Raw genomic sequence first — 16,371 nt, forward strand, 5'->3', positions numbered from 1 at the left:
GTTTTTTAAAGTTTAGTACTTATACTATTTATACATAATTAATACATTATAAAAATTATTTATGTATAGCGCCCAATTTGATTACATAATGTTGTTGTTATATCTAACTTTATAGAAAATTTTAATCATGTTATATTTTGTACTTCATACATTTAAACAAAAGAAATAATTTATATTTTGTATGGTTGCAAAAATGGAATAACCACTTCTTTTTAAACAAAGATTCTTATCGTGCAATTATTTATGATTGTTGGGTCTAATAAGCTAAGTTCACCTTTTGTAATTAAGCTAGTGTTATCGCGTAAAATAACGATGTTTACTTTAATGTAGGTATCATCTAATGTAGGTTTTCTTTAATAGGTAGATAATTAGAACAATACACATTTCATATGTTAAGGTATGATAAAAATGACAATAATAACTTTTTAAAAATATAACGAGAAATATCTATATTTAGACGATGTTCAATAAAATCAATAAATTTTAAATAGATATTTTCTCAACACCTTGAACAATTTATCATCAAAATCCTCGTCGTTCAGGGATTGAAAATTTAGAATATTGGGAATTTACTTCCCCATTTATCATCATCTTGTGTAATTTTAATATGAAATTTCAGATTCGGCCGCAAACGCATTTTAATGGCTATGGCAGCTACACAGAGCGCATTAGCCATCCTCTCTCTGCTAGTCAGCTCATACGTCCAATACGTTATAGTGAGACTGATCATGGGACTCGTATCTGTATCTGTGGTCTATGCAGCGTTTGTATTATCTGTGGAACTTGTTGGCGGGAAATGGGTGACAATTGCCGGCGTGTGCAACTTTTTCCCGCTTCCTTTGGCTTACGTCATCGTCTCTCTGTTGTCTATTGTATTGCCGAACTGGAGGGATCTGCAGCTGGCACTGTCGATTCCTGGATGCTTGCTCATTTTTCTGTGGTAAGATTTTTCTTAAATACTTTATACTTACTATATTAACTTGGGAGAGGTAGGCATACCGGGTTTGGCACTCGAGCTGAGCACTCGTGCTTAGCAAGAGCGCCCTACCTGCCGTCTATTGTTCTCCGTAGAGACGGGGGACCGCTACCTGAGATTCGCCGAAAGGCAAATTCCGGGAAGTGACCCGCGCCTTTGTTGTGAACAATAGCGACCGATAAGCGACCGGTCCCACCCCGCCTGCTCAGGTAGTTTACTACCTGGTCAGTCGCGGTGCAACCGCAGCTGCACTCGCAGCGTACAACTAACTTTCTTGTTTCTCGACGCGCCAGTCGCGGTTTCTCCGTTGCCCACCTAACGGTGTCAAACGGGCTTCGGAGAAATTAACACCATCCGGTGGAAGTATCTGTGGGGCGCAGATACCGCACGTTTGTATAAACGGCGTACAGCCTCACCGCTTCGGGAGCTTTTCGGTGACTGTGTCCTCTTAGTAGGCACTGCCACGGCGGGCAGGTACTCCAACTGCTCGCTAGCGCCCGGACTCGGCCGAGAACTACTCCTGACGGGTCCACGTCACGCTTTCGCAGGGGGTCACTCCAAGACCCCTGCGAACTGTTAGGTAGTGACAACCTCACCCCGCTATCACCAGCGGGACGCACCAAACACACCACACTCACATACATACGTGTAGGCACACAACCCCCCCCCCGCCCGGAAGCGGGGAGGGCCGCTAGGACGACGAGTAGGAAAAATAAAAACCGTTAGGATGTCCGATTCGTTGGAGGACCTAGATATAAAAGCCTTTATGGCTTTCTTAGTCAGGGAGAACCCGGAGGTGCTGGATGCATTTAAAGCACACAGCGCCGCCGGGGCTCAAAAACTTGCCGCGCCCGTTGCGCAACCGTTAAGGGACTCTCCTGAGTCCCCACCGCTGTCCCCAGTGGCAGTCGAAGCGGGGTTCGAAGCCCCGACCGTTATGGAGTGCGAGAGCGCTCCAGAGTCGATAGCTTCGGAGGCGGAGTCCTCAAATTCGTCAGACGGCTTCGAAACCGTTACAAATAAAAAGAAACGCAAACTAAAAAATGCTGCTCCGCCCGCCAAACGGAACGCGACCGTTCGCGATTCCGCGCGCGCCGAATCTAGCCGTGCGCCCCCCGCCCCTCAGGCATCCGCCCCTCAGGCACCCGAAGGCCCGACCGCGGGCAACGCCGCGACGCGTAAACCGCCGTCTACGTGAGGGATAAGTCCGCGTGGCTGAAGATCTCAGCCTTTTTAGATAGTGAAGGAATCTCCTTCAAAGCTCGCCCTACTAAGGACAATATACGTGTCCAATTGCTTACGTCAACCCACCATAGGGTTTTTACGGCCTATCTTAGAGACCAAAACATAGGCGGTCATTCGTTCCCCCTTCCGGAGGAACGCTCTTTAAGAGTCGTTATAAAAGGGATCCCCAAAGAGATCTCTGCCGATCAAGTCTTCAATGACTTGAAAGACCAAGGTTTCCCTGTGCAGGAGTGCTTCCGCATGCACAATAGAATCACTAAAGCACCATATGACATGGTCCTCGCGGTCCTAGATCGTACCCCGAAGGGTAAAGACATTTTTAAAATGCGGCATTGCTGCAAACTTTCAGGGCTTAAGGTGGAAACACCCGACTCCCACAGCTATATTAGACAGTGTCATCGCTGTCAACTTTACGGGCACTCTGCTCGTAACTGTTTCTCGCGGCCTCGCTGCGTCAAATGTTTAGGCGACCACGGCACGGAGGATTGCACGAGGTCCAAGGATTTGCCTAATGAGGATCCACCGTCCTGCGTGCTCTGTGAGACTTCGGGTCACCCCGCGAACTACCGGGGTTGCCCGAAGGCTCCCAGACACAGGGCTGGGGGTCGCCAGAAGGCGAACAAACCTCGCGGGATCGCCCGCGCCGGGGCTCAACCCCCGCAACCAAAGCCGGCCTTTATACCGGCTCCACCACCCAAAACAAACGCTTGGGCGAAACCTCCGTCACTAGTGACGCAGGCCCAGCCGAGCGTGGCGGCGCCGCCTTCAGCGGCTCCCGCCATACAAGCAGCACCGAAGCCTTCAGCTGAAGTGCACTCACTAGAATTAGCCTCGCCTAACGAGTTCTTATCAAACGTTATCTACATTAGGAATTATGTTAAAAACCTCAACCTCAACCCTGATGAGGTAAATCTAGTGGCCGAGAAATTAAGAAACGCCAAAAGCCGTGATGAGGCCATGATCACTGTATTCACCCATTGGGAGTTAATAAATAAAATCAACACAACTCCCTAATGGCTACTACAGCTAGAATTAAACCCAGAGCGATCTCCGTAGTTACTTTTAACGCGGACGGCCTTCTCAAACAGACTAACCTAGTTAGGGACTTTGTCACTAGACGGCGTGTCGATGTGCTAGTAATGCAAGAGACATTCCTTAAGCCTTTTAACCGCAATCCGCGAATCGCCAACTACATGTTGGTGCGTAACGACCGCGTAAACAGCCCCTTAGGCGGCACCCTTATATATTACAGAAGGGCCTTGCACTGCACGCCCATCGACACGCCGCCTCTAATTAACTTAGAAGCCACAGTGATCAAGGTGTCTATGACCGGTCATCAACCCGTCATAATCGCCTCGGTCTATCTCTCACCGTCAAAAGCAATCTTGGAGAGCGATCTCAGAGCCTTGCTTGCACTGGGCGACTCGGTCATTCTGGCCGGCGACCTCAACTGCAAGCACTGGAACTGGAATAGCTCCTACGAGAATGCCAATGGCAAACGACTAGACCGACTGACTGACCTACTTAACGTCACGATTGTAGGCCCCTTAGAACCGACTCACTTTCCGAAGAACACGGGACACAGACAGGACGTGCTCGATGTGGCGGTGATGCGGAACGTGACGCTACAGTTGCGCTCCGTTGAAACGTTGCACGAGCTCGACTCTGATCACAGGCCCGTGTTGTTCGAACTGGGTCCCCCCGATAGCACCACCGTAGAGTACATGACGAAGGTAGACTGGCGAAAGTTGCACGAGGCCTTACAGCCCGTCGACTCGCCAGAGCTGGAGTCTGTACCTGACAAAATCGACACGGTCGTAGAGGCGCTCGACGCGGTCTCCTCGGTCACCAGCCACATTCAATCCAAGATTGAATACGCGTCCCGGCGGGTCCCCGTTGGCCTCGGCCACCGGTTGGATCTGCCTCCGGACGTACGAAGGCTGGTGGGCGATAAGAACGCGGCGACGCGCGCCTACGACCGAGCACCGACAGACGAAAACCGTAGAATACTTCGTTCCTTACAGAGAGAGGTAAGAGAGCGAATTCACGAATTACGCAACGAGCGGTGGGACTCTTTACTTAGCGATCTCTCTCCCTCGCACACTGCCTACTGGCGGCTTGCGAGGACTCTCAAATCTGATGGTATTGCCGCCACGCCACCGCTCATTCGTCCTGACCAACCTCCCGCTTTTGACGATTTTGAGAAGGCCGAATGCTTAGCTGACAGTTTAGAGGAACAATGTTCCCCCAATCTCGACATGACCGACTCGACTCACATTAACGTAGTTAATCAAGAGATCGCACGTCTTACCGAAACCCCTCGTATCGATGCCGAGCCCTTGTCACCAACGACGGCCACCGAAGTAAAATCACTCATCAAGTCACTTGCCAATAGGAAGTCCCCAGGCGGAGACTCTATTCCCAATAGAGCTCTAAAAAGCCTGCCGCCCGCCCTTATCGCTCTCCTAGTAGCCACCTTTAATTGTCTCCTGGCCAATTGTACCTTCCCCGCTAAGTGGAAGGAAGCAATTGTGATCGGGATCCACAAACCGGGCAAACCCCGGAACGTGGCATCTAGTTACCGTCCCATCAGTCTCCTCAGCTCTCTGGGGAAAATCTATGAGAGAATCATCTCCAAACGCCTCTGGGACGCAGTCATTGCCAAAAAGCTGCTCCCGGACGAACAATTCGGCTTTAGGCGAGCTCACTCATCTCCTCACCAAGTACACCGCATCACGGAGTACATTCTCGCGGGCCTCACCCGCCTCACACCCCACAGAACGGGAGCGGTCTTCTTTGACGTAGCGAAGGCGTTCGACAAGGTCTGGCACAACGGTTTGATTTACAAACTGTACACTCTCGGCGTGCCAGACAGTCTCGTGTTCATCATACGAGACTACTTGTCTAACCGGTCCTTCCGCTACAGACTAGACGGCACGCTCTCGTCTTCACGTCCCATCCAGGCCGGAGTCCCTCAGGGCTCCGTCTTGTCGCCCCTCCTATTCGCGCTATACACTAGCGACATCCCTAAGCACGATAAAGTGCAACTATCCCTCTTCGCGGACGACACGGCACTCTACGTGTCGAGTCCACACCGCAAAAGAATAACTCCACTCCTACAATCCGCGACCGATGCACTAGGCAAATGGTTTCGCAAATGGGGTATCACTGTGAACCCCGACAAGAGCGCCGCCGTGCTCTTCAGGCGCGGCGGCCCCGAGGCCATAGATAGTGTCAAACTCTATGGCCAAGTCATTCCGTGGCAAAAGCACACCAAATTCTTAGGCGTCACTCTAGACGCACACATGTCATTCAAAGCCCACATTAAGGCAGTCCGTAAGAAAGCCAGCTATGTTCTTAGCCGGCTCTATTACCTTATAAACAGTCGCAGTAAAATGTCCCTTAGACATAAGGTGACACTTTACAAAACGGTGGTCCGTCCTATCCTCACTTATAGTAGTGTAGTTTTCGCGCATTGCGCCCCCAGCTCCATACACAAGCTCCAGACGATTCAGTCGCGGTTCATGAGAACGGCGACTGGAGCGCCCTGGTTCGTGCGTAACGTGGACCTACATAGGGACCTAGAACTCCCCACCATAGCCCAATGGATGAAGCAAGCGTCTAAGCGCTACTTCGACAAGGCTAAAAACCACCCCAACCCATTGGTGACAAAGGCCATCGCATACGTCGCGAATCCCGATCCCACTCGTCGTCGCAGGCGGCCAAGACACGTCTTGGACGACTCCGACGACGACATTACCAAAGCCAACGCACGGCTAGACTCGGCGATTGAAGTCCAACGTCGAACCAACCGCGACACCGCACACACCACAGCAGAAAGCGTACACCGTCTTCGCCGGCGAAGACGAGGTCCCTTGTTCCGCGTTCCCGCGCCCACCCGGGTGAGCGCCCGTCCGATTAGGGCCCTTCTGGCCTCCTCCACTCAAGCGACAGCTCAAGCCGAGGTTCGTGGTCCCCGTCAAGGGGGGACGCCCTTGTGCATGTCGCTACCAGGGTGAACCTTCAGTTCACCCCCGCGTCCGCGTTAAAATGTAGAAGCCCTTCTGGCTAACATTGAGAGACACCACACAAAAAAAAAAAAAAAAAAAAAAGGGAGAGGTAGAAGACTTAACCAAATTAAACAAGAAAAATAACACGCGCCGATTTTTATGAGCAAATTTTAATTAAAGCAGAACTGCTGAACATAAAAATTAGTCAATTTACAATCCTTTATTTACAGGTTTGTTTTACCCGAATCTCCGAGATGGCTTCTCAGCATGGGACGGACAAAAGAAGCCCAAGCCATATTAGAAAAGGCAGCGAAGTTCAACGGACGAGAAATGCCATCAGACATCGACAAATTGTTATTAGTTTACAAAACAGATACAAAAGCTGAAGACCCAAGTGTGTGCATGCTTCTACGAGGGTACCTCCTCAAGAGAACAGTCTGCTTATTCATAGCCTGGTTTGCGATGACTATTGGTTACTATGGCCTATTATTAAACATAGGCAACTTCAACCTCGGAAATCTGCATTTGACGTCAATAATATTGGCAGTCGTTGAAATACCAGCTATTGCGTTAAGCATACCCATTCTTTTGAAAGCTGGAAGGCGATTCCCCATATTCATTACTATGTTAGTGTGTGGACTGGCTTGCATTGCAAGTGAATTGTTTTCTATATCTTTCAACAATGAATGGGCGATGATTGCCTGCCTCATGGTTGGAAAATTCGCAATTGGAGCTACAAATATGATGCTGCCGATTTTCACTGCAGAATTGTATCCGACTGTGGTCAGAAATTTGGGAGTTGGTGCTAGTCAAATTTCTTCAGGATTAGCGCTTATGTGCATACCATATTTATGGGAATTGGTAATTATTTTTATATAAAAAGAATATTAGAACACGTAAAATATTTTATTATACGGTAGAGTTTAACTGAAAATTGATTTAAAAATCTTCTGTTGAGTGCTCTTTTCATTAATATGAGTGAGTTACAAGGCCAGCAACTGGGTTTAACCAGGTAAAACTGAACCTAAACCGCAGCTTATATTGATAATTGTATGAGTACTGGTACTAAAATAGAATAATTTGTTAGATACTTATAGTTATAAGTAAGTACGTATATTCTTTATGCTACGAAGAGTAAAATAAAATTTAAGTAAATAATAAGGGTAACAAAAACAACGATTAATAAAAAGACATGTAGGTACATAAATTAAACTAACATCTAGATTTCAACTTTATCGACGTATCAATTCTTCAATACTGGGAAATTAAAAATGATTGTCTATTGTTTGTGTCCGAACAATTAAATTAACTTGTTTAGATTTCCATTAACGTAAAAGAAATATGATAAAAGTGGTTTTTCTTGATATTATTATCCGGATACGATGATTTATTTTATGGTTTGATTTATGTCCATTTATCATGAATAGTCCGGGATACATCGCCCATTTTTGCAAGTGATTACTATCAAGCTAATTTTTCGTGAGTAGCTTTATTTTGATGAGATGCCCAATAATTTCATGTACAAAACTCTCGATTGTGGTAGCTACCAGAGGAAACAAGGATAAAATATTTTGATTTGATGGTTCTCAAATATTAATTACTAACTGAATGTTTTTTTTTGTTCAATCTCAAGATAATTATCTATGTTATTCGAAAAAATATTTGTCCTACAAAATCTATGGTTTGATCAAAGAGTCCCCCTTCCCAATGTGTATCGATAACGAAGTCATCATAAATGATTACTAACCAGCTGATTTTTTTATTTTCACTTATTTAATACTTATATAATTCAACAGACATATTGTCCTACAAATTGCGTAATAAATATTTGAGAACCGTCAAATCAAAAATTTTTATCCTTGTTACCTCTGTAAGCTACCACAATCGAGAGTTTCGTACATGAAATTATTGGGCATCTCATCAAAATAAAGCTACTCACGAAAAATTAGCTTGATAGTAATCACTTGCAAAAATGGGCGATGTATCCCGGACTAGAAGCTAAGAAAGTTAGTATAATTAAATAAATTCGCTTACTAACAATACTGCTGCCGAAAACATTAAAAAATTACTCCTACTTATCAAATATCCATTTAAAAAAGCTCATATTAGGACGGTTGCTGTAAGCACATTATTATATAGGAGTGTAAACATTTATAAAGAGTTTAAAATAAAATTAGAACAAAGTTTTTTTCTCTGACTTTAATGATATAGATGATCATAGGTACATCTGTACACTGCCAGATCTCAATTGCAGTTTTTCTTGTCCGTTGATGATATATTGATAACTATGTACAGCCTTATTTGTTCTTATATCTTCAAACAGTTTATAATATCATCGATCGTATTGTCATAAATATCATTTAAAAATATATTTTTTGTTTTCAGACGGCACTAAACGAGCATCTACCAATGGTGACCATAGCTGCTATGAGCGTGGCGGGGGGCGCCACTGTGTTACTCCTACCTGATACTGCCCATTCAAAACCCAAGTAAGTATAATTATTATTTTTTATTACTAGACATTTATTTGTCTTAGTAGTAAATAGAAATGTTCTTTTTGCAGAAGAATTTCGGTTGCCTGCTAACTGTATTACTTTATAATACGAGTAGAATCAAGTAACTGAAACTACAAATTTTTCATTCAATATTGTTAAGAAAATTTAAGATTTTTATCATCCATTTCGAAGAGACAGGGTCAAAAACATTAAAATACAAAGTAATTTTATTTTAATTTGTCTCTACAACTACTCTTATTCCTCTGAAAAAAGAGTTATCCTCCTTAAACAATGTATTATATCAGGTTACAGTTTTTATTTCAATTGTATTTTTTAATACGTTACCTACTAATAACATTATTATTGAATTTCAGAACGACAGAGAGCGCTCCATCTTGCAATGGAACGTACACGACCACGGACGATAGAGGGCGCTAGCTGTGTTCTTATAACGTTTGGCAAAATGCAGCTGTTCTTATACTATAAATTGATTTATTTTTGTTAAAGTGAAAAGAAAGAAAAGCATTTTTTAAGTATATACAATTGAATGGATAGACATTAAGAAAAATACGGATTTTCTTGTTTGTCCAATGGTAGTTAGTGTTATAATAATATTTCACCTGTAAGGACGATGAATCTTTTTAGTATAAGAACCAAAATATCATATGTATTGCAATACATATACCATGACGAATTTATAGATATTAAGAATCTTCCCGCTTACATATCGAAGTTTATTTTTATATACATTTTAATACCAGTGATATTACATTATCAAATATATTTTGATCTGTGATTTTGATACATAAACATATTCCACGACGCCTTGACAATATATTCAATAATAATTAATGTTTATTTTGTTTCTGTTTGTTAAATTGAATTTCTTAACTTACAGTTGTATTATTCGATTTTAAGATAAAATATTACGAAGTTAGTTAGTTTTAAGTCAGTCTTAATAATTTTATCGTCATTATTATCGTCATAATTTAAGCTAATATAAAAAAATATTTTTGTATATATCTATTATATAAATATAGATTTTTACCTATATTAGGTATAGGTTAGTAAGTTAGTAAGTAAATTATAGATAATTCAAATAATTTGATAATATTCCGTAGAGTACCTGTTCTATCAAATAGTTTAATGATAGCGTCTTTAATTTATATTAAAAGAATATAATTACCGTTATGTAAGTGAAAAAGTTTTCTTAATTGTGTATGTTTGTACTTAATTTGTTACATCTTCTGCTTATTTATTTATTTTCCAATTTAATATCACTAAAACAACTGAAGTGAAAAAATTGAACCCATTTATCATTTTTTTCTTTAATTCAAAGGACAATAATTTGTAACATAAAGAGGATGAAAAATAGTCCTTGTTATGTTATATTTATTATACATTTTTGTTTGTGTTCCACTCATTAATTAATCATCGATGGGTTTAATGAGTTATTATAATTTTAATGAATGTAGAGCAAATCTGAATCTCCTTTTTTATTTAGTAATTTAACATAACTTTATAAGGACATATATATAGTTCAAACTTTAAATGTAATCTGCCTACTTATAAGTATTGTAAATATAAGATATTTAATTAATTTTGTTTGTGCGTTTTATTTCATAATTTCTAATTAATTTTCCATTCCCTTTCTGCGGTATTCTACCCGAAAACTGTCCTTTATTGTGATCTTTGTTATTGAAGCTGATTAAATATAAAATATCATTTCCAATGATGTTTTTGTAACAACAAATTTTGAAGTAGTAATTGTATATACCCAAAAATATATGGTTAAAGTTAACGAAATAAACGTATGTTGGCCTGAATCTACATACGAAGCGCTTCATCTATGTACAAAAAACATAATATACATATGTATCTAACTTAAGTAACAATATTAGAAGAAGTTAAAACAGTAGTAATATTATAACCCTTGATATCGTCCGCGTTATAAACAATATTTTTTGTGACAGCGCACATTTTTTTTTTACTTATATTTCATGTCATGAAATTTATTTCAGTTCAACTTCTGTAATGTCCTCCAAATTTGCCTTCTTAAATATTTAAACCAGTAACATTACAGTAGCCTGTAAACTCATTAGAATTAACTATTAAAACTTATAAAGGACAATTGACAGCTTTGTCTGTTAGTTCGTGCAACCATTATGACAGTCGCAGACACTGAGTCAGATTGCTTCGCAACTTTTGCCTTTTGTTTAAACATTCTGGATTAGGCCACCTTGAAATTAGAGCCGTGTTAGTCATGCCCGAACAATAAATTTACATAAATTATGAGCTTACACTCAGTATATAGACCACAAGGAAATACTGTATAATATAAATCGTAACAGGTACCTAGTTTTTTATATCAATCGATCACATTGAATTTAAATAAAAAAAATATGGAGGTAAATGATAACTTGTTTTATATGTTTAAGTTCTATATTTTTTTGTATTGTTCTGAACATTATCAATATCGTTAACGCTCACATTTTTATATCAAATCATTAAAATATATAAGCATTAATTAGATCATTAGAAAAAAAAAACGGAAACAGATGCATTATGCAATATGCATACCTACACCTGTTTCACGGATCGATTTTCCTAAGGGAAAAGTAGGTGATCAGCCTGCTATGATTTTCTTTGTCTCCGCTGAGAATGGAATCTCTCGGTTCTGCGATCAATCAGTGGCTCATATCTTGGTAGATATGAGCTACCTACTATGTTGCCACTACGCTTATTTTATTTGCGATAAACTCAACTTAAATTAGTACCTACTTTTTATTCAACAGCCTAACACGATAATTAATTGCTGAAGATCAAGTAATTATGCGCCACATGACTGCAATTATACGGGACATTGACACTATGGGACGCCATTACAAAATGTCGGTAACGGTGACAATACGTCACAGTACGCGTTTTGCATACTGTGCTAGAAGAAAGTTATAATTAATTAGCGGTTACTGTAAAGCGTTAGGAATACATCTTAGATTGGATACTTCTTATTTATTGTAAAGGCTATTAACATGAACTAGCATTAAGAAAGGCACTACTCGTATGTAGGAGAGTGAACGATGACATGATGAAATGATCTATTTCGTTTTCCTATCCTTATCTTTCCTATACTCTTCCAGATTCTATTAAGCAGCTCCAGATATAATAATAAAAAAAATCCATATTCCAGATAACATACCTACCTTTATAAAACAATCATTTAAATCACAATTTTTTTTGTTGCCTACACTTGATTTTTCATAATTATAATTTTATTTTCTCTGGAAAGATAGTGATAAGAATGCATGGAAATTGAATCATAATTACTCGAGTTATCAGGAGGCGACATAGAAAGATCAATATTTCAAGACTTTTGTCCTACAAACTTATTAAAATTCTGGGACTGTTTTAATGGCATTTAAAAACAGATCCACAAAAAAATAAAAAAAACCTCTTTAGGACTCCGAGGATGACTTGCCATCAGATAACGTTTACTAGTTCACCTTCCTGTATCCTGTATTATAAAAAATACTTCTGCAAAAAGCTTTTAATTACAAGCGATTTCCCTTGAAACAGATTCATGACTAGTAACTATGGAACCTTCACTTTGAATATGCAAGTTTTGGTGCATCCACCATCATGTGCTAAGAAGTTCTTGATACAAACAGACTATAGAATTTTTTTTATTGTATGTTTGACTTAACAGGGATACATATAGAAATTAAAAACTTTTAACGGATTAATTATGGAAGACTGTAAAGTTTCTGAAGTTTAAATTCCATTAAAACGTTTTTAATTTCTAAACTAAAAGAATATGTTTATAGACTGTCTCTCGATGAAATTACATTGTTCTGAATGGGACGGAGAAAAGGAAGAGTTTGTATAATATGAGATCAGTTTTTAGATTCTGTATCTATTACCTTCCGTAGTCCCTACTACTAACAAATGATAAAACATTCAGGCGTAACCAGAACATTATCATTGTATTAATACTGGACCATGACTGATGATTTTATAAGGATATGCATTTTTGACAAATTCTTCTAGGGTCGATTAAAAGTTGATACTTGCTCTACATTTGATTTCTTTTCTTTTCGTGATGGATTTTTTAGATCGATATAACTACTTATGTCTACTTAGCCAATGATTACGTGTCGATTATATGTACTTTTATATATTTTCGACACGTTTATGGCTGCGTGTATCTGGTATGAATTGACTTTTACGTAATATGTAGTTCATGTGAATTGAAGAAGTATTACAACATAAATATTTCTTTTAATGTTTCATTTTCTTACTTAACTTTCCCTTGTATGATTTCATTAATTTAATCAAAAAATAATTCAACTTGCAAAAAAATAACATAGAAAGTTTATATTTAAGATAAGATATAATGAAACTGAAAAAAGCAAATTACTTATTCCACACATTAATATGGTTATGAAATTCACAGAGAATGTAATAATTTGTGTACTTCGCCAAATACAAGCGTGCTCGTGACGTCATTTGCGTATAATTTAGATGCAATTATTTACACATAAATTAAAACACAAGTTCTTATAATATCTTTATTTTTTCCTTTGGCGGAGTTTAATGATTGGATGTTGATCAAATAAAGTTTATGTATGACTGAATTCTGAAAGAAAGCTTACTGAAAAAAAAAGAAAAATAAATAGAGTCGTTTACATTACAAAAATAACAATTACAACCGTCCACCGTCACCCAAAATTGCATGTAGCCTGGTCATTAACCCACGTCGGCAACCTGGCACAGATACATAATTACATATAGCTATGAATATGACCTCGAAACAGGTCCCATTGTTACAAATAGAGTGTGCGTCGTGTCGAATCAGAGAAGTTAAAAAGGTGATACGGGCCGCATAACGGAGCTTGTCCTGTTAACTATCGGGAATAATATACTACTGTCCTATGCAATAATTTGCTGCATGGAATAATTTATATGTTGGAGGAATTTCGTTTTTGATACTTGATTACATTGATTTATAGATATAATGGTGGTTTATTTTAACATTGTTCTTATTTAGAAAATGTACAAACATAGGTAGATATTCAAATAAAATATATGCGTATAAAATATATTATATAGCCTTAAATATTTGTAACAACTTAATCACAGAACAACCGATAGAGTTAAGATCGACGTATGTATATTAGCTAATAAGTACCTACTTAATGACCTATTACATAGTTATACGCAAAGCGTAGATCACAATCATAACACAAAGCAATTAAGAATCATCACACCATCTAAGGCGCAAGTTATTACCCCGTTATAAATCTCTACAAAACCGTGGAACGTTCGCTTTTCACTGAAGAATTTAATTTCGCTCGAATCCAGTGTCACAATCAAGAAAATCAAGTTGGCACAGTCTAGATCAGTGGTGCGGGGACTAGCGACTCTCTCTGTAAGGCTCTCCGTACACGATGCTACTCAAGTCTCCTATACTTATGACCACGTCCAACGTCAAGCAGCTCGAATTGTCGATGACCGTAGGCTCTCGATAAACTTGATCCTCTTTACGAAGAGACGTTGTGTCTCTTTGTATATTTTATTGGATTATGGGGACTATGGGGAGTGCTGTGAGGAATTGTTCCACCTTTTACCAGCCGCACAGTTCCAACCTCAGACAACCCGCTGTAAAAAGCAGTTCCATCCCCAACATCGTGATGGTTGGCTATTCACCACCGTAACCGCCTTCGCTTGGAAACTAAAATCGTCGAGAATTGAAGATATTCGTGTAGCTCAGTGTACGGAAGGGGCTAAGTGTATGCGACACTTTCTTTCGTGACTCGACTTCAAGAAACAATGATGTAAGGTTATTTTGTTATCCTGCCGCGTTCGCACATCCGCCATCGAGTTATCTAATGTTATCTTTCCGTGGAAGCATGCAACATGGAACAATTGTAATAAATATATGAACTTAAAGGTTATTCAACAGAAAACGGCGGTAGTCGTTTATTGAGTTTAGTTTATGACATAGTTGTAACATGTGACTAGAATACGTAAGGAAATAATACATAATATTTAAAGGTACACAACTTTTTATCTTTTCAAAATGAGGTCATGTGATAAAACAGTAAATAGTCTTTAAAATTTAAATATACAAAACTTCATCAAGTATATTTCTGCAAGAGATCGTGCAAATCTCTACATCGAAATTATTATTTGAAATCGTTATGACATTCAAATTTCTTGAACTTTAGTAATGACCTATGTTTTATTCGACCTATGCTTATGATTGATGTAATATGAATTTAAAAACTTAAAAAGGATCTATTTCATGCAAAAATCTTAATGTAACTTAGCTACTATATCGTTTTATTTTTCAAAAAATTACAAAAATAATCAGCCTACTTCCATCAAAAGTTATATCTATGAGCAATCCAGTTAACAATTTAAAGATCTCGTGATACAAACCACAATTAACTTGTAAGTTGACGATTACAATAGGTATAAACGTTAAATCTTAAGTATCTATTGCCACACTCGACATATTGACTTGGCTGTTTCGATTGAATACAAATTGTAAACTAACAACCTGTCGAGACAAATCGGATGTTACGTCACAAAGCTTTGCTCCAGGGGTTTAATGACAAGTGATTTGATCACTAGAACATGTATGACGTAGCAGTTATTTTAATGTTAGTACTTATGATCACAGGCGTAGAGCACGATTACGTCCGTTAAAACACAAAAAATTGACATGAAGAAAAAGCATCTGCCAGTAATCTCGAATCCCATGTATTTCTATCTCTCCTAGAACATTCAAATTTATGTTTGTCAAACACGTATATGATTTATGGAAATCTCTTATATATAAAAATGAATCGCAAAATGTGTTGGTAGAGGAAAGTAACCAAATATGGAATACCATTTTGTTTTTGGGATATAAAAATAAAACTTTACATAAATTAGATCAGTTTATTGTTTTTTCTGGTCAGTCATACATCTATAAGTAGTAATTAACAGCCTTTAACGAAATATATCAGTAATCAAATTAAAATCTTACACAAAAAACAAAATCCCAAATGAGTAACCAAATATGGAATAGGTACCCATATATGGAATATAAGCATAAATCAACATAACAATACCAAAAATGTAATGAATATCTTTGAGATCAATTAAATGAATGTTACATGTTGTGATAAATAAAAGAAGTTACGTAATTACTCGCAAAAGTCACAAATCCAGATCCATCTGGACCAGCACATCATAATGTGTTCAGAGCATTTAATTCAACTTTCTCCACTTTCATCCATGGAAAAAAGTCTTGAACAGAACCTCCTGACTCTGCTGATGCATGTATGTTACATTCTGCATCTGCAGAGTCAGAACTCAGAAGGCACTTGGTCCATCAACTCATCATGTCCACTACCTTCATCAAACTGGATAACGTCTAGTTCCTCAGAGTTTTCTTTTTCACTATCATCCTTATTTTTCTTCGATTGTTTGTTTCTCTTAATAAAGTTAATAACGTTGAAAGAAGAAATAGAAATATAATGATGAAATAAAGTTGTCCTAGGGACTTGGAAATCCTGTGCCGCTTTCAAATACCCCATTTTCTTTTCCCGGGCGAATTTTATAGATTGTGCCGTTTTTTCTTCATCCCAGATTGTTC

The 16,371-nt window shown here is 39.0% G+C and overlaps 1 protein-coding gene across 2 annotated transcripts in view; it reads left to right on the plus strand.

Moving 5' to 3' along the window:
* Window positions 1-9,510, plus strand: part of LOC149903042 (organic cation transporter protein-like) — a 51,987-nt gene extending 42,477 nt beyond the window's left edge. For both annotated transcript variants that reach the window (XM_090109455.1, XM_090109456.1), the window contains exons 4-7: window positions 620-940; window positions 6,462-7,092; window positions 8,617-8,720; window positions 9,101-9,510. In XM_090109455.1, coding sequence (XP_089965581.1) covers window positions 620-940; window positions 6,462-7,092; window positions 8,617-8,720; window positions 9,101-9,164 — 1,120 coding nt within the window. In that variant the 3' untranslated portion in view covers window positions 9,165-9,510. The remainder of the gene's footprint in view (window positions 1-619; window positions 941-6,461; window positions 7,093-8,616; window positions 8,721-9,100) is intronic.
* The last annotated feature ends 6,861 nt before the right edge of the window (window positions 9,511-16,371 follow it).

Source organism: Colias eurytheme, chromosome 14, assembly GCF_061535395.1.
Source record: "Colias eurytheme isolate Ceu_HAF_F1 chromosome 14, ilColEury1 Martin Lab GWU primary, whole genome shotgun sequence".
NCBI classification, from domain to species: Eukaryota; Metazoa; Arthropoda; class Insecta; order Lepidoptera; family Pieridae; genus Colias; species Colias eurytheme.